The sequence below is a fragment of the Trachypithecus francoisi genome, unplaced genomic scaffold (assembly GCF_009764315.1).
Source record: "Trachypithecus francoisi isolate TF-2019V2 unplaced genomic scaffold, Tfra_2.0 Lachesis_group7, whole genome shotgun sequence".
NCBI classification, from domain to species: Eukaryota; Metazoa; Chordata; class Mammalia; order Primates; family Cercopithecidae; genus Trachypithecus; species Trachypithecus francoisi.
The window spans coordinates 23,528,981-23,548,718 of NW_022681472.1; the positions used below are offsets into that span (position 1 = coordinate 23,528,981).

The 19,738-nt window shown below is 36.5% G+C and overlaps 1 protein-coding gene across 2 annotated transcripts in view; it reads left to right on the forward strand.

Annotated features, from left to right (window-relative positions):
* PREX2 (phosphatidylinositol-3,4,5-trisphosphate dependent Rac exchange factor 2) overlaps positions 1-19,738 on the forward strand; it is a 296,781-nt gene that overhangs the window by 96,170 nt on the left and 180,873 nt on the right. For both annotated transcript variants that reach the window (XM_033202634.1, XM_033202635.1), the window contains exons 9-13: positions 533-682; positions 3,291-3,435; positions 8,132-8,232; positions 16,544-16,647; positions 17,344-17,393. In XM_033202634.1, coding sequence (XP_033058525.1) covers positions 533-682; positions 3,291-3,435; positions 8,132-8,232; positions 16,544-16,647; positions 17,344-17,393 — 550 coding nt within the window. The remainder of the gene's footprint in view (positions 1-532; positions 683-3,290; positions 3,436-8,131; positions 8,233-16,543; positions 16,648-17,343; positions 17,394-19,738) is intronic.

The window sequence follows — 19,738 nt, forward strand, 5'->3', positions numbered from 1 at the left end:
CATTTGTATGTTTCCATTTATTGCAGTTTTAGGTAATTGCACTCTTAGTGTGTTCCATTGGCCAATCCTTAGTGTGCAGTTCATTAAATAATAGAAAATTGTTCCGTGGGACATAAATTGTCTCTGAAACCTAGAACGCTATTTCAAAAAAATATTAGAAAGATAAAATAAATAGACATCTTGAATGTTTGAGAAGAAAATACCTTGCATGTTATTCTTTTATTACTTTAGAAACTTTGACAATATTTTTTAGCATAGAGCATGTAAGTGTTAATTAGTTTGTAGTGTTTAGTTTCATGTAATGTATTAACACTGCGAGCTAGAAATGTTCCATTATTGAGCACTGACTGTCTGCAATATAAACACATTCTTAAAATTTTTAAATGTGTATGTTTTTCAAAATGCATATATAAAGCAAAGATATGTTGAACAATTCAGTGGTTTTGGAACTTTTGTGTATTGAATGATAGTGTTGATATAATAATATTGTGTATTACCTTTTATTCATTTGCCTTTACCCATTAATTTACAGCTGATTTCCATAGCAGTGGACACACTGTTGTTAATGGATGGAAGATACATAACACAGCAAAAAATAAATGGTTTGTTTGTATGGCAAAAACACCTGAAGAGAAGCATGAATGGTTTGAAGCTATTTTGAAAGAAAGAGAACGGCGGAAAGGTGGGTGTATGAATTGGGCACTATTATACTTAGCGAAGATTCTAACTTAGCATAGGAGTAGATAATGGGAAATCATGAGAAAGTAGAAAGGTATATGATGGTTGCTTATTAGGTTGGTGCCAAAATTATTGGGGTTTTGACATTGAAAGCAATTACTTCTGCACCACCCTAATACTATGTGACGTGAGCCTCATACTAAAAGACTTGATACTTACAAAATTGTTATGTAATACTTACATAGTTAGCAAAATAATTATGTTATGACTGGTAGTGTCTTTTAAATCGTTTTTTAAAATAGAAAATTTGTTCAATTTTCTTTTCATTGTATTCTTGGTATTTCTAAAGCAGCATTACCAAATTTTTCTTTAAGTGACAAGCTTCAGTAACATAATGCAGTGTTGTAAAGCCTCCAGTTGTTCTCTGTATACTTAACAGAACATTAAAATTTCTTAGACCCAATATGTTAGATTCCTAATTATAGATTAAACACTCTGGATTTATACAAACTTTTAAAACTTATTAGGTCTATGAATATAATGCAATGTAACCCAATTAGTTGTTTGTTCATATGAGGAGGCCTAGCTCGAATTTGTGTTATGCTTTTAGAAAAATTTGCAAAAGGAATTTGGCCTGGCTATATTCACCAGTGTGAAGTTTATCTGCAAAAAGGCATATTTCTATAATTCAGCTCAGAAATAGAAATGCTTGTATTTCTACTAATTAACAACTGATTTCTTAATTAAGAAGCATGACATTGTTGATTACTTCTGGAGACCCAAGAATATAACACCTCATTGGTAATGAAATTTCAGAACACAAAGAACTCTTTCTTCCATCTTCAGATGTTTTCCCCTGAAGAATATGCAAAGTTGCTACCTTGATTGAAATATTCATGGTACATACTTGTAGAATTTCCAAAGCATTTTCAAATACTCCTTTGATTGATCCTGAATGAAGAGCCAGATAGAAAATTTTAAAACAAAGTTTATGAATATGTGACTGACTCTAAGTTTTGTTGAACGTAGCAGTGAATTCAAATAGCAAACAAATAGTTAAAAGGTGAATCAAGCTTTCAATCAAGTTGAACCTTTTTTGTTTTTTTGTTTTTTTAAGTGTGGCTATGATTCACCCAAGACAAAAAAACAAAAAACAAAAAGACCCAAACAAGAAAAAAAGCACATTCTCTAAAACTGCTTATGAGCGTTATCTTTATATTTATCTTTATTAGACTCCATTCTTAAAGTATTATTTTTGAATAAAGACAAATGTTAATGGCTCCAGCATTGTCAAAAATAAAGGTCTGGTAGGAAATCTTGCAGGTAGACGACTAAAAATAATACAAGAATTTCTCCTTCTTCTGCAACAGCTCCTCATCAGTCCTGATTAAGTGCCAGTGTTCCTAGGATTTTAGTTTGGCACTGTTTTTCTCTAACTAGATTCCTAGCCTTGGTTATCTATTCTCATCAGATTAACTTCCACTTCTACACTGCCGATTAGTTAAACTTTATGTCCAGCCTTGTCCTCTCCCCTGGGCATGCTCATGTTTTCACCTGAGTCCTGGACTCCCACCTGAATGTCCACACTACGCATACTCGGTACCCACCGAACTCCTGGTTACTTGGATGCCTTTGTCCAATATGCCTCCCTGCTTCCATTCAGTCACTCTCATCAGAAGCCCGGAAGGCATCTGATTTCTTCTCTTTATTCCATGCCAACATTTAACCAATATCTTATCAATAGCGCCTCCTAACTATTTCTCAACTTCATCCTCTTTGCCCTATGGCCCCTACCCTTATTTGCAGTGAGTTGAACTTGCTTGAACTTTTGAGATTTCTCCTAAGTGTCCCTCTTTTTAAATATTTCCCTCTTCAGTTTGTTCCCCATACTGTCCTCTGAGCTTTGTTTCCAAAGCAACATAACTTTCTTTCCCGCACTACCCTACCTTGCTCCTCCCACTGGTTAAAACACTTAGCTGCGTGTCCAATACCTAAGGAATGAAACAAATTGAAACTGCAGGTTGAGCAAGGATCTTGGCTATCCTACCAGCCCATCTCCTATCTTTTCTCTTACAACCCATAGCTCCGGACCTCCATGTTGCTTCAAATGAGTTAACTCTGCTTTCTCTAGAAATCCCCATTCATACCTGTGCATTCAAGACAGGTCCCTTCTGTGAAACCTTTCTTAACATTTCTCAGGGAGAGGTGAGGTAGCCTGGCTATGCCTCCATTTTATCACATTTTTTTTTTTCCCACCAGAACTGTCTCTATGACTACTCTGTCCAGTTCTGCTGATCTAACCTTGAGTAAGGGTGCCTGGTCCAGGACTCAATGGAGGCGGAGACTCAGCTGTTCTTCTTATTCCTCTGGCTAAAGCTTTATGCCTTTGGGCACAATTTGCATGAAGGTGACATATACCCTGGAGACCCTGCCTTGCAGGTCTCCCTAGCCCCTGAGCGTCTTGAACACCAGGGCACTATTATACAGGGGTCTGTATCCACAACCCCCAGCACGTGGTAGATCTACAACAAATGCTTGCTTAATGAAGGCACAACTGAATGAATGAATGAAGAGAATTTTCAGTTACCTGTCCTTTCTCTCATTTTTGATAGGTTTAAAATTAGGAATGGAGCAAGATACCTGGGTAATGATCTCTGAACAGGGTGAGAAACTTTATAAAATGATGTGCAGACAAGGAAATCTGATCAAAGACAGAAAAAGAAAACTGACTACGTTCCCTAAATGCTTTCTTGGAAGGTAGGGTTGGGAGTTTGGGTGCATGACTTTCTTTTACATTCTCATTATCTCACCTGTTAACTTTCCTTCAATTAGTTTTCCTTTAAAAATATTCCCTTTGGCACTTCTGAAAACTTCTTTACAGTTGCCATTTCCTGGGCTGTAGCAGGATGAAGGAATGGAAAGAGAGCCAGGATCATGACCAGGAAACTTAAGGCATCCGTCCATTCATTCATGACTTCTCAGATTTCTGATATGTCATGATCCCAGGGGAAAGGGAGGTTGGGTCCAGGCAAGGAGTGATAGGCAGGTAGGTTTGCCTGCAGGGGACAGGATGACTGGTTGGGCACGGACATGTGTATAGGGCCTGAAAGTCAGAATCAGAAAGACAGAGAAGATAAGAGACAGTCTGAACTACAAGTTAATTTAGAATTTGGGCAGCTGGACTCAGGATAAAGGGTGTAGGTGAAGAGTGAAAATGTGGGTCGTGTGAAGAGACAGGCAGTGAGCAATAGGCAGAGAGGTCACTTTGATTTTTAGAGCAGAGCAGAGTGACTGAGTGTTGTTTGTTTCCTTTGGACAGCATAAAGTGGGATTCCTTGACTGGTTTAATTAGTGCAGGGCCAGAAAGAAGGTTAGCTGCCTTCAGGTAGCTCTTTTTAGGCCAACCTCTGTGCTGACTTCTTCCTATGTATTATTTCTAATGCTGGAATACATACTTAGGTAGGAGCTAAATACCATTATACTTTTTTGAAGATACAGAAACTATGGATCAGGGAGCTTAACAATTTCATATTGTTAGTGAATACCAGTGCCCAAGTTTATAAAGTAGGCTATAAAGTAGTTTACAGTCTAGACTGTCATCAAACTTATCTATTCAGCTCCTAGTAGTACCACCAATTTGTTGTGTGATTTGGGATGGTTGAGTTTCCATTTGCTCTGAAAACATGGAGATGATGGTAGAGTTTACCTATAGTGCTCAGTAGGATGTCTTTTTAACCAGCGATGGGAACACACAACATAATCATAGGCTACCTCTGCCTCCCTCATATGGTTTGGCTGTGTCCCCACCCAAATCTCATCTTGAATTATAATCCAAGTTGTAATCCCCACATGCCAGGGGAGGCATCTAGTGGGAAGTGATGGGATCATGGGGGTGGTTTCCCCCATGCTGTTCTCATGATAGTGAGTGAGTTCTCATGACATCTGATGGTTTTATAAGGGGCTCTTCCTTCTTCACTCGCCTTCTCTCACCTGCTGCCATGTAAGGTGTACCTGCATCCCCTTCTGCCATGATTGTAAGTGTCCTGAAGCTTTCCCAGCCATGCAGAACTGTGAATCAATTAAATTTCTTTTCTTTATAAATTACCCAATCTTGGGTATTTATTTATAGCAGTGTGAGAGTGGACTAATACACCTAGTCTCAGGGAAGTTCTTTACAGCAGTGTGAAAAGGGGCTAATACACTTCCCAACCCCCAACTCAGAAATCTACAGGCCAGGAAAACCTCTGCCTGCAGAGCAGCATCTGGCTTTCTTCTTCATTGGGAGTAATCCTCCCAGCAGGCTACACATCTGCCAGTGAGCTATAATGTTGCTTGTAGGTACCCCTTAGGTAGTAGTAGCTCTCGTGCAAGGGAAAGAGAAGATGTGAGTTTATCTTGGCATAGAAGCCCTGTGCAGCAAAATGACAGTATCTCTTGTATCCACCCCATGGGCATAACTTTCAGGGTCCTCACTGGGATATGCCCACTTGCAAGAGAGTGACTTCAAGTTATGGCTTCCCACTAGGTTTCTATAGGTAAGCAAATTAACCACCAGGGGTTATTTTTACCATTACAATGCTGCCTAGTTTAGCAGTTGACACACTACCTTCATCAGGTGTCTAGGGGAGTATAGCTATGATAGAAAGTTAGCCCAGGGCCAAATTTGTTCTTATTGAAGAAGAATAGATTTTGCTAACCCTTCACTCATGCTATGTCGTATGGGAATAGTGCAAGTTCATTGTGATGCTATATGAAGCTTCTCCCAGAGCACCTGATAGGTAGGAGAGACTCAGTAAATGTTAGGTTATTGTGGCCTTTTCCATAACAGCACACTACTGCTGCTTACAGTGCAAGTTTGAGATCATTTCTGCGTGGATCATTGTCCTTTAGCAGAGTGTTGATGGAATTTCCCCATTCCCTCAGTAGGTCCCATGATAAAGCCACTCATTGGGTTCCTTTACTCTTGACCTCTCACTCTTAAAAATGTTTCCAATTTATAGCGATATTTAAAGTGGCTCTTTCCCTCATTGTAATTGGACATTTTCAGGAATCTAGTGCCATCAGACTAGAGAATTATGCCTTAGCTACGTAACAACCATCTCAACCCACTTGTCAACCACTGAGTTAGTAAAGCTCACTATGTGCCAGGCCCCGTGCTGAGTTCCTGACATCTGTCATCTCATTTAATCCTTTCGCTGCACTATGACTTTGACATTCTTTTTTTTTTTTTTTGAGGTGGAGTCTCACTCTGTCGCCCAGGCTGGAGTGCAGTGGCGTGATCTCAGCTTACTGCAAACTCTGCCTCCCGGGTTCAAGTGATTCTCCTTCCTCAGCCTCCCGAGTAAGTGGGATTAGAGGTACATGCCACCACACCTGGCTAATTTTTTTTTATTTTTACTATAGACAGGATTTCACCATATTGGCCAGACTAGTCTCGAACTCCTGACCTCAAATGATCCACCTGCCTCAGCCTCCCAAAATGCTGGGATTGCAGCCATGAGCCACTGCACCTGGCACGACATTCTTAATATTATCTCTATGTTAATAATGAAGAAGCTGAGGTTTAAAGAGCTAAATTCATGAACTCATGGTCATGCAGGTAGTGGAAACAGAAACAGGATTTGAGTCCCCATGGTCTTATGGCAAAGTACATGATATTAACTGCTACGCTGTGTTTCACCTTTTCTTATATTTTTCTTTTGAATTTGTTATGCAGCCATAGAAAACAATGGTTTTGAATGGTTCTTATTTAATAAAAGAATAAAAAAATTTTAACTTTTTCTGCCTTAAAGTATTTTTGTAGTCTAGACAACCCATTTTTAGAGTTTGATATCCCTCAATTATTTGACATTAGTCATTTTTCTTGCTTTTGTTTATGAAATTAATGAAGAAATAATTTCTTGATGCAGTCCATAGCTTTGTTTCTCTAATCTAAAAAAGAAAGCCAGTCTACAACAAATTCAATTATTTATATAAAAGTTCAAATGTTAGACTTTTAAAACATGAGCAACATAATATTTTTTATTTGTAAAATGTCTCTGTATTTAGTGTTCCCTTAATGATACCACGTGACTTTTTTTTTTTTTTAATCGCTATATAGCTGAGGCTCTCCTAAGTGATACAAAGCATCATCCTTATTATCTGTGATGCCTGGGGCTGCCCTGCAGTGGTGACAGATGCAACCTATAATCCACTGTGGCCTTCACAGCCGCAGCAGTGTGTGGTAGACAGTTCTGATGGATGGTTCTGTGCTGGAGTATTCCTTATGGATGACAGATGAGAGACAATAATGAATTTACCAAGTAATTTCACATTTTCAAAACAATGTAGTAAAACTTTTATATGTCTTTTGGTGTACATTAGTTTTCTATTGCTGTATAACAAATGAACACATACTTAGCAGCTTAAAACAACACCAGTCAGAAGTCCAAGAGAGCTCAAGTGGGTTCTCTGCTTAGGGTTTCATGACCCCAAAATCAAGGTGCTGGCCAGACGGGGCTCTTATCTTGAGGCTCTGGGGAAAAGTTCCCTTCCAAGCTTACTCAGGTGGTTGTCAGGATTCAGCTCCTTGAGGCTGCAAGAATGAAGTCCTTGTTTCCTTGCTGTCAGCCAAGGGTTGCTCTCAGCTTCTGCAGGCTGCGTGTCTTGGTACCAGGTCCTCTCCATCTTCAGAGCTGGCAGTGGCACATTGAATCCTTCTAGTGCTTGTAATTTCTCTGACTTCCTCTCATGCCACTAGCCTGAGAAAACTCTGCTTCAAAGGGTTCCACTCCCTGAATCAGGCCCACTGGGATAATTTACATATTTTAAAGTCTACTAACTTGGGGTTTTAATTACATATGCAGAAATCCCTTCAGAGCAGTACCTAGATTAGAATTTAATTGAAAAACCAAGGGGAGGGAATCTTGGTATGGTAGGAGAGCAGTGAGAGGATTTCTGTAGAATCCTACCTATCACACGGTACATGCAGTTTTGTTTTGTTCTTCCTTCCTGATCTTTAAACTCACTGGTTCTCTGTGCCTGGGAACCACATTAAAGACAGTTTACCTCTTTATATTAAGTTGTTACTACTCTATTCAGTTCTGACTTTAGCTATCTTTAGGATCTGTTGCAATCCTTTAGTCCCACATTTGCCTTTATGTTAATGCTAACCTTTTAATTAAAACTACTCTAAAATTTCCACTTTGTGTTTATTAGAGGCCTCAACAAGTTGAACAGTTTAAAACTAAGTATAGTTTAGTAATGTCCGAATGTACAGACATGGGTTTTCTAGAATAGAGTTCAATTTAAATGGCTGTAGGTCTTACATATGTGAAAAAATAATCTGTTGAAATGTGTTGCAAATATTCCTTTATATTTTGAGATTCCTTTCATCGTTGCTTCATGACTGGATGGTATGGAAAGACTTGCTGGGGAAAAACCATTTAGCTTTTTCACTGGCTTTCTGTTGCAGCGAATTTGTGTCATGGCTGTTGGAAATTGGAGAGATTCACAGGCCTGAGGAAGGTGTGCACTTGGGACAAGCATTATTAGAAAATGGAATCATTCACCATGGTAATTGCTTTATTAATTACTTGTTTAATACATTTATTCACCATATGTATCTTAATCCCATTCATCAGTTTAGTCTGCAGTTCCCCACATTATAGGATGCTTATTGTTTTTAACCAGATTTTCAGTACCTAATATGTGTAGAACAGTGTTTCAGGGAGTGTGGGTTTATGGGGCTATCTTTGTTAACCTTAAAATGAAGAGCTTCAATACAGGCAAGTGTTAGACAATAGAGAAGTGGGATTGTGGAGGAAGGCACGGTTACTTCTATAGTAATTAGAGTATTTGGGAGTGCTTCATGGAGGACAGGACATGACAGTGATGCTGGGCATTGCAGAATGAATAGAACTCTGCCAGGGACTGCAGGGCAGAGGGGCATTCCGCCTGCAGGAAATAACAGCACTCCAGCACAGTGGTGGGTGAGTTTGTGGTGGCTTCTTTGGGGACCAGCACAGAGCCTCACGTGGGTCCGTGGATGAACATACTGGCGAGGGGAGGTGTGGCAAAAAGGCAGGCAGAGCCTGGATTCCAGAAGATCCGAAGTCTGCTGTGGCATTTGGGCTTATTCTGAAGGGGGCCAGGAGCTGATGAATGCTTTTAAGCAGTGGCGTGATCGGAACTCGGGTCCACAGCTATGAGATGCAGCAGCATGGAGCCTGAAGTGGACAGGTTCAAGACTGCAAAGCACCAGGCCCCTCCGGGGGCCCTGCTGCACCCAGGGGTGGCAGTGCAAGGGCTTTAGCAGGTCTGCATCCATGGGCATGAAAAAACCCATGCCCATGGGGAGATTCTGGCAAAGCTAAAATACCATATTTTATAACTCTTTGGATGCGGGTGATGAAGAATGAAGAGAGAGATTAGAGTATTCTGAGCCTTCTTCTCTGAACGACTGAGATAACTAATTCAGGAGGAGGAGCAGGGTTGAAAGAGAGGATGCAGGCTTTGCTATGGACTGTGTCAGACAACCAGTGGGGAGTGGCCAGCAAGCGTTTGAGAATTTGGGTTGAAATTCAGGATAGAAATAAGGTGAGAGACATATTTGGAATCATTTCAAGGGAGTACTAGACTCCTGGGAACACTGACAATGAACAAACAGACAAAAACCAAGAAAGCAGTGTTGATGGGACTCAGGACAAAGGCTTAAAGAATTTCTAAGGTAAATTGTGGGGGAGGAGAAAAAGGGAATTATTAATAAATATGGATGTTTGGCTATGGTATTTTGATGTTCATTTCCTTTCTTAGATGCTGTGCAAACAAACCAGATCTTTCCCATCTTTCCTTATCACACTGGGTGTTGCCTACATGATGGTACCACCGTCCACCCAGCCAGGAATCATCTTTAATTCCTTTCTCTCCCTCATGCCATCAAGCCCTGTGAGCTCTGCCACCAAAATAAGTCCCTAAACAATGAATTCTCTCCCTTTGAGCATCCCTACATTCTTTCTAGTCACCGTCATCTCCTCCTTTGCTTCCACTTTTGTTCTCCACTCCCGTAGTACACTCTCCAGGTCACAACTAAAGAGACCTTTTAAAACGGGGATATGATCCAAGCATCCCTCTGTTTATAACCATCTAATTGCTTATGATCAAACTTAAAGAAAAGTTCAGACCTATTACATGCCCTAAACTTCTTACTATGACCTACAAGGTCCGACGTGATAGGACCCCTGACTTCCTCTCAGAGCTTGACACCTCGCATTGTACCTAACTTGTTGCACGGTGGCCACCCTGACCTTCTGTCTCTTTCTTCAACACTCCAAGATGACTTCCTATTTAGGACCCTAGCTTTTGCTCTTCTCATTCAACGGTTACTTATTAATCCCTAATATATGCCAGGAGCCTTTCTAAGTGATAGAGACAGAGCTGTGAATGAAAAGACAAAAATCCTTGTATTCACGACTCATGTCTTCCATGACCCTTTGACTTTTAGAAGACCATCCTGTCCTGTGATTCCAATGTCCTATCTTTTTCTTTACTTTGAAATCTTTCTTTATGTACTTATCACTCTGAAATTATTATGTTGTTTTACTTGTGTCTTTGTTTATTACCTCTTTATCTCCCTATCCCTTCCCTGGCCTCCAATAAAAATATAAACACCATCTGAACAAGAGCCTTCTTTGTTATTATATAGCAAATGCCTGGCATTCCCATCCCATACAGGTGCTCAATAAATATTTACTGAATGAATGATTATATTTTGAGTGAAAAGATGATACTTATAAATTGTATATGATTTTGTGCTTGTTTCATTAGCATCATTAAAGCATCTAAAAGCATTATATGGCTGCTTTTAGCATCTGGTAGGCTAAAAGCATCATTTAAAAATTTAAAAGTAAAATTAACATTATGACTATTATATACTAACATCGTAAAACGCTACAAGCATATATAATAATTACCCTGTCTTTAATAGGATTGAATAGGTCTTGTATTGTCCTGGGAACTGTGCCTCAGTTGCAGAAATTGAGTAGTTGTCTACCAAATTGGTTTAGCTTTTGTTTTTTGTGGGTGTGCATACATTGCATTTCTTAGTTTTCCTTGCAGTCAAGGGGAGGCCGTGAAATTGAGTTGCAGCCAAGGACATGTACACAAAAGTGATGCACAAGGGAAGTGTACAGGCTATTAAAAAAACACAAAACACAAGGTGACCCTGAGAGCCATGCATTAAGGATGGCTGAGCCTCTGTCAGACCCCAGACCCTGCATGAGGAGAGCACCATCCCTCATCCTCCACCACTGATTGGATTTTACCTCAATGAAAAATTAGCTTCTACAACATAAATCACTGTATTAGGGAGGTTTGTTTGTTACAGTAGCTAATGTTAACCAGTGGAAAACCAGCTAGTTTTTCTTCCCAACGTTTCCTGCAAAAATGACTTCTCCCATCGTATCCTAGCATATTTCTGCCTTTCTAGAAGGAAGTATGAGAGCAGCTGGGTTTCTTGATGGGCAGAGTAAAACGACAGACTTAAACTACTAAGAAATAAAGGTTGCTGGTTCATGTTGACATGCAAACTAGGGGTGAGAGAACATATTATGCAATTTCGCATTAATAGAATAATTTTATTAGAATAAAGAGATATGAGCTAAATGCACTAGTATCATTAGTATGTGGTTCCAGCTGCATTTTGGTGAAAATAGAATTCCTAAAATAAAATTGAACGAACCATCTGTTTTAAAGAGAGCAAGCAAAAAAGAAGTTGACTATTACTGCTATTATTCACATTGCAAATATGATTGAGAACTTCACCATCAGCAAAGCCTTGCTATAGCAGGAACTCTAGGGTTGAGGCTGCGTATGCTTTCTCTGTGGTATGCTGACAATATGTATCTTGTCTGGTGCTACTCTTTGCAGTAGGAATGCTTATGTGAGAACAGAGACCTCATATCTTATTAATATTTGTTATATCCCATGGTATGCTGAAGTTGGCTCATACAAGCTCCTGAGAGCTGATAATTAAATACATTTTGTAGGCTGGTTAGTTTTTAAACACAATTATTATTAACTCAATTATGTAAACATGTAAGTGCATAAATTATGTTGCAAAAAGGGTAAAACACTCTTTTGGGGGGTTGGAGGAAGGGTCTTGCTCTGTTGCACAGGCTAGAGTATAGTGGGGTGATCATGGCTCACTGTAGCCTCAACCTCCTGGGCTCAAGTGATCCTCCTGCCTTAGCTTTGTGAGTAGCTGGGACCACAGGTGCATGCCACCATGCCTGGATAATTTTTTTTTTTTTTTTAATTTGTAGAGATGAGGTCTTGCCATATTGACCAGGTTGGTCTTGAACTCCTGGGCTCAAGCAATCCTTCCACCTCAGCCTCCCAAAGTGCTGGGATTACAGGCATGAGCCACTATGCCGGACCTGTAAAACAATCTTTAAATGTATCACTTTCTCATTACTTTACAATGTTTTACTATTATCTATGCTGTCGAGGTTATTTATATCTATTGCTTGTGTATAGTGAAAATACTGTGTAATGAGTGCCACCGCACCTTTAACTCCATGGTCAGTGACTTTAGGTTGGAAGCTTGAAATTGGTTAGAATGGGAGTATTTATACAACAGAAACGGGCAAATGCTGCAAATCAGAACTTTTCCTCTACTCCCCCCACCTTCACCACCTAGAGAGCCAATTGTTAAACATTTGCACTACACCCCTGGTTCTCTCACACAATTATTTAAAAGATTGCGTTAAGCAACTTTCTTCACTAGAGGACCTGAACTGTAGTTTATACACCCATTTTCCATGCTGGATAAATTGGGAGAGTAAATTCGAATGCAGAACAGTTCAGGGTTTTTCTAAGGCAACAGCTAAGAGTTGAGATTAACCCGAGATTCGTTATGAAAGGCACAAGCATTTGCCTTACAGCTAAGCTCTCCCTGTCAAACAGGTTAGACTACCACTTGTTTCATTGTGGCAAAAACATTTGGGCTCAACTTCTTGAATTCTGGAATATCAAGACAATCTATTTCAATGATTATTAAGGGATAAAAGTGGGAATAGTTAGATTGCCTAGTAGAAAAAAAATCTGATCTTAAAACACGTTGTAGAGTTTCACAGTATTTCTCTTGATTTTATATTTCTTTCATACAGTCTGTTTTAAGTATGACTTGGCTTGGGGAAAAGATACCAAAAAGCTGTATTGTATTTTTTTTTTAAAACAATTTATGGTCATAAGCCATGTAGAACGTTTGGATAGCCTGGGGTAAAAGAGCTGAAACTTCACATATGTATGTGTGTGTTTATGTGTGTTAACAAGTCTTTTGACTTTCTTCTGGATGCATCAAATGTAGTTAATGAGAATTCTGACAACTTTCTTTCCTCTTTCAACATTTCTAGCAAAAAATAAAGGTCAAAGTCTTTCATCTAATCATAAAAATATAGCTCTTTGCAGCAAATTATCTCTTTGGCAAATGTTGTATTCCCTGTAAAGAAAACATTTAAATATAAACTCTTTGACTTTTACTTTGAGGTTTTTACTTTCTAAAACAGACATTTTTTATTAGACAGTATATAAAACAACTTAGCCTGAAAAAGAGAAAACGTAGAGATTTAGTAGGAGATTCCCTCCCCTTCCTCCCAGCTTTATGGAGGTATAATTGACAAATATTTATGGTATACAAAATGTTTTGAAATATGTGTAAATTGTGAAATGATCACCACAATCAAGCTAATTAGTGTATTAATCACCTCACATAGTTATCGCTTTTTTTGTGGTGAGAACATTTAAGATCTACTCTCTTATCAATTTTCAAGTTTGCAATACAATATATCGTATTTTCTCTATCTATCCATTCATCCATCCATGGAAACTTAGGCTGATTTCTTATCATGATATTGTGAGTAATGCTGCAGTGAACATGGGGATGCAGATATCTCTTTAACACATTGATTTTATTCCCTTTGAATTACAAACCCAAAAGTAAAATTGCTGGATCATATGGTAGTTCCATTGTTAGCTTTTTGAGGAATTTTCGTACTGTTTTCCAAAATGGCTGTACGATTTTACATCTCTACCAACAGTGTACAAGGGTTTCCTTTTCTCCACATCCTCACCAACACTTCTGTCTTTTTGATAATAGCCATCCTAAGAGGTGTGAGGTTATATCTTATTATAGTTTGGATTTGCATTTCCCTGGATGATTAGAGATGTTGAGCAACTTTTCATATGCGTGTTGGGCATCTTTATTTCTGTTTTTGAGAAGTATTTATTTAGGTTCTTCACCCATTTTTAATTGGGTTATTTGTAATTTTGGTATTGAATTGAATTAATTTCTTATATGTTTTGAATATTTGCCTCCTATTGAATATATGGTTTGCAAATATTTTTCCTATTCCATAGATTGTCTTTTAATTTTATTGATTCTTTCAATTGCTGTGCATACACTTTTTAGTTCGATGCAATTGCATTTGTCTATTTTTATTTGTCTGTTTTTGCTTTTGTTGCCTATACTTTTGAGGTCCTCTCCAAAAAATTATTGCTAAGACAGATGTCAAGAAGCTGTTCCCTAATCTTTTCTTCTAGTAGTTTTATAGTGTTACATCATATGTTTAAGTCTTTAGTCCATTTTGAATTTATTTTTATATATGGTGTGAGATAAAGGGTCCCATTTATAATAATTAAATAATATCATTAAACTATATTAATTATATTGTTATATTTATTATATCATTAATATAACATGTAATATATTAATATAATTGTATTATTAATAATTAATAAATAATAATTTATTTATTTTGCATGTAGATATCTAGTTTTCCCAACATCATTTATTGAAGAGACTGTCTTCCTCCATTGTGTATCCTTGGTACCTTCGTGGGAGATCAGATTTATGTGACCATAAATCTGAAATTATTTCTGGGATCTGATCTCTATTCTGTTCCATTGGTTTACATGTCTGCTTTTATCCAGTACCATGCTGTTTTTATCACTATGGCTTTGTAGCAGAGTCTGAAGTCAGTAATGTCATGCCTTTAGCTTTGTTCCTTTTATTCAAAGTTGTTTTGGCTATTGTGGGTCTTTTGTGCTTCCACACAGATTTTAGGATTGTTTTTTCTATTTCTGTGAAAAATGCCTTTGGAATCTTGATAGAAATCACATTGAATCTGTAGATGGCTTTGAGTAGCAGGGACATTTTAACAAAATTAATTCTTCCCTTCCATGAACGTGGGATTTCTTACCATTTATTTGTGTTTTCTTTAATTTCTTTCATCAGTGGTTTATAGTTTTCAGTGTACAGATCTTTGACCTTCTTGTGTTATTCCTAAGTGTTATATCTTATTTTTTGATTGCATTTTAAATGAGATTATTTTTAAAATTTCTTTTCTCCATAGTGCATTGTTAGTATATGGAGACACTATTGATTTTTTAAGTGTTGACTTTGTATCCTGCAAGTTTACTGAATTAGTTTTTGGTGGAATTTATATGGTTTTCTATATATAAGACCATGCCATCTACAAATAGAGACAATTTTGCTTCTTTCCAATTGAATGTCTTTTATTTCTTTTTCTCCCCTAATTGCTCTGGCTAGGAATTCTAGTACTTTGTTGAACAGAAGTAGAGAAAGTAGGTATCTTTGTCTTATTCTAGAGAAAAAGCTTTCAGCTTTTGACCATTGAGTATTATGTTAGCTGTGGGCTTGTCATATATGATCTCTGTTATGTTGAGGTGCATTTCATCTATGCCAAATTTGTTGAGACCTTTCATTATGAAAGGACGTTGAATTTTGACTAATGCTTTTTCTGCTTCTATTGAGATCATCATATAATTTTTATCTTTTATTCTGTTAATGTGATGCATCATAATTATTCATTTGCATATGTTGAACTACCCTTAGTTCTCAGGGATAAATCCCATTTGATCATGGTATATGATCATTTTATTGTGCTATTGAACTTGATTGGATAGTATTTTGTTAGGATTTTGGCATCCATGTTCATCAGTGATATTGGTCTATAATTTTCTTTTCTTGTGGTATTCATATCTGGCCTTGTAATATAAGTTTTGGAAGTGTTCCTTTATCTTTTATTTTTGGAAGAGTCTGAGAAGGATTGGCATTAATTCTTCTTTAAATATTTGGTAGAATTCATCAGTGAAAGCATCAGGTCCTGGGAATAGGAGTCTTTATGAATACAAAAGTCTTATCTTGAGGATGGTAATGAAGAATGAACACTCTCATTTTCCAATAAGAAAAAACATTGACATTTTAAAGCAATTCTTAATGTAAGAACAGTTACAGTTTTGGCATCGGTTAGATACTAAACTGATTTAAGCTACTCTGGAGGTCCAAACACAGGCTAAGTGGTCAAGATTGGTGTACGTGTGGTCTTGGCCTGATTACAGTGTGATAAAACAGATACATGGTAAAATTCATTTGTAGGACTGAGAATCAAATCACAATGCACTAGTTTGAGTATCTACTCTTTGAAGAGCACTTTTTGCTCAGCTCTGTGGCATTGTGAAGAAACAGAAAACACAAAATCATATTTTTATATAAATGTACACACTGTGTATACCTTTATACTTACTATATACTCATGTACATATATAAATACATATATTATGCTAGTTCAATGTGGCAAACGTCAATTTATTTCTCAAATCGTTGTATGGAAATTGTAATATTTTAAACAAAATATTGTCATGAATCTTGCTGTTAAAATACTGGATTGGTATTGCTGTGTTAGAAAAGCTTTTTGTAAAACTAGAAGTTTTAGTATTTGGGAATATGTATTTAATAAATTTATTTGCCGTTTATCTGCCCCTTTTAGAGTATCATTATTTTAATATAGTGTTTCTATATTTTTAGTTACTGATAAACATCAGTTCAAACCAGAACAGATGTTATATAGATTTCGCTATGATGATGGAACATTTTATCCAAGAAATGAGATGCAGGATGTGATTTCAAAGGTAACGACCTCTCCCTCAACCTCTCCAATGTTAGAATGCATGTTGCCATTCTTCACAAAGATAGAAGGTAGTTGAGGAACATACAAGATTTTTCTAGTTTAGAAAATTCGACTATATTACAAGCAAGTCTCTTCATTTATTTTTGGTATTTCAAGAATTCTAATGTTCAATTGTTTTTTCATTCTCTTACCTAATTCTAAATGATAGTAGTACTACTGCATTACTCACAAGGTTATATCCATTGAACACTCTTTCACATGTAGCAACATGTTGTCAAACTACTTGAATTAAAAAAAATACAAATGTGTAAAATAAATGTAATGCCAGTTTTTTGTACAGTTGACAATACTTTATTGATATATGATGAACAAGTATTATAGATGTATTACTGTGTTGGTTTATTTTGTTTATGTTAGAAATTTTATATTTTATGAAAAATAATTTAGAAAAACCTTTGTATATGTGTATGTCATATATGAGGAATTTATAGCATAATTTTAATCCTATTTTTAATGATGTAAACAATATTATTTTATGATGTATCATGACATTTGAATAATTTTTAAATTGGTTTAGATTTTGTGATGATTTTCAAATATTGACAGTGAATTAATTTGTTACTTCAAAATTTCATTGATGTGTGTGTGTCCCTTGGGGTGATCTCACTCGTTATTGATACATCTTTATTTTACGTAGGGTGTAAGATTATATTGTCGTCTTCATAGCCTTTTTACTCCAGTGATAAGGTGAGTCTGGTTTTTAAGTTCTGGGAAACTTAAATGGAAATATTTGTACTGTGTTTTAGGTAAATATTACTCAGCTAGAACTTGTTGCCTCTTTTTTTTTTTTCAAAAGTGAAAATTTTACTTTAAAATATTATTTTAAGGAATAATTTATTGTAAAATATCCCTACATTTTCTTGAGATTCTAATTATACAGTGTTTCCCACACTTTATTATGATTTCTAAAATTATTTTGCCGTTAGTTCATAGTAAATTATACACTTGAAATAATCCACTTTCAGTTAATATTTAATAAATAAAAGTTGATTGGTTGGGAGAGGATTTGGAAATACTGTTTACATATTTGTCATTATTATTACTTGTATATTAACTTTTTAAATTAAATTGTATAATCAAATATTGAATATGTATTTTATTTTATAATATTTCCTCCTCATAATCTTTTTTTCCCCAAGAAAAGATCTTGTACTTGGAAATTAAGAATTATTTTGAAGTTAATAAGTATAATTTTATAATTTTATTCTTTATCATGTTTTTCCTTCTGAAGAGACACACTTGTTTTAAAAGAGGAATCAGGATAAATTTTTAGTTTATCTCTTTAGAAAGACAATAGAAAACTTTGAGGTTTGTATTATGATGACTGACAGAGGAGATCTTCAGGAAATTGTACTTTTGCAATGTACACTGATATACCTTAACTGATAGAATGTTAAACTAATTGGAAATGGTCAAATATTATTTGGAATTTACTGACTAAATCATAGTCCACAACAAAATATGCGTGTACCATTTTCAGAATAGATAAAAATGCTTTTCAATCTTGGCTATAAAATCCAAATGTTTAGTGTTTCTATTTTTCATTTTGGTTTGTAATTCCAAGAAAATGTAGAGTTTAAAAAAATAAAGATTCCAGATGTTGCTAAGTGTATTGGAATGCCCACTTATACTGCATAGAGAACACACTGTTTGCAGGTCCTGGAGGAGAAAACAGGATCTTACCCACAAATCCTGAAAGTGTCCTATCTACTTTCACAACTAGGCTTCACAAACTGGAAAAAAGGTGAAAAGGAATAAATATTTATTGACTCTGCCATAATTCTGTCATAGATACCCATAAATATTTTGGATAACTTAATATTAAGTAGTTAACTCAATAGCAGTTGGGTGCTTAAAAATTCTTTTCTGCTAAACTAAGAGAAAACAAGAATGTTTAATGCACCATGTAACCTGTGTATATGGGCAAAAATGTATTCTGAAAATATGTTTTAGCCATATGAGATTTCTTATCAAGAAAGCTGCATCTGTAAGAGCTGATAAGGAATTTTTCTTTGGCTAAAAATGACAATTGTTTTTGAGTTGTCAAGAGAAAATTTATGGGAAAACCCCATAAAACAGAAGGAATGTGTGATAGTCATGCTTTTAATATGCGTGAACTCAGCTTGTAAAAAGAAAAGTTACTTAGCATGAAGAGCCGCAGACTCGCATGTGGTCTGTAATAGACTACGCTTTTTCTTCTTACGATACTTATGGAAACCACGATGAAACGGGTGATGAAGTGTGAGAAACATGGAGACAGATTTAAAGAATAATGAATATAACTAGTAATTATTAGTCACTTCAAGCCTTTCGCAGTTTGGAATTTTTAACATTTTATAAAGACTGTCACTTTTTCATTCTTTTATGATCCAGGTCTGGAAAATAAATGAATTATAAATTTCTGCCCTTGGGTATTCAGTTCTGATCATGAAATTTGGTTGGTATCTAACGGAACTTTGAATGGTTTCTCAGTTCTGGGAAATCTACTGAACGGAGAGTCTGAGGTGGAGAGCCAGTGATCCTCTTGGTTCTCCGGGGATGTGGTATCACTATGTCCGTGAACTGATCAGGCAAAAAGAATAACAAGTTCTCAGTGTGTCTACTTTAGGACAGAACTGCTTGTTTTCCACTACAGCAGAGCTGTGTGAATAATACTGTAGTGCAAATCCAGCCTTCCTGGAGCTTTCAGGAGCAGGAATAAAAGGCATTTCTTTACAGATTTTGAGAATTTTAGTATAATCTATTGTGATTTAAGGAGAAGAAATTCTGTTTTATTATTACTTTATTAATACGATTTTGTAGAGTAAGTTCTCACTTAATGTCATCGATAGGTTCCTGGAACCTGCAACTTTAAGTGAAATGATGTAGAATGAAACCAGTTTTGCCACAGGCTAATTGATGTAAATAAGAGGTTTCTGCAGCATCCAGTATTTCATTTCACTTAAAGGCACAGTTTCCAAGAACCTATCCACAGTGTTAAGTGTGGACTTACTATATTTCCAACTAAATTATTTCCAGCTAATACAGCACTA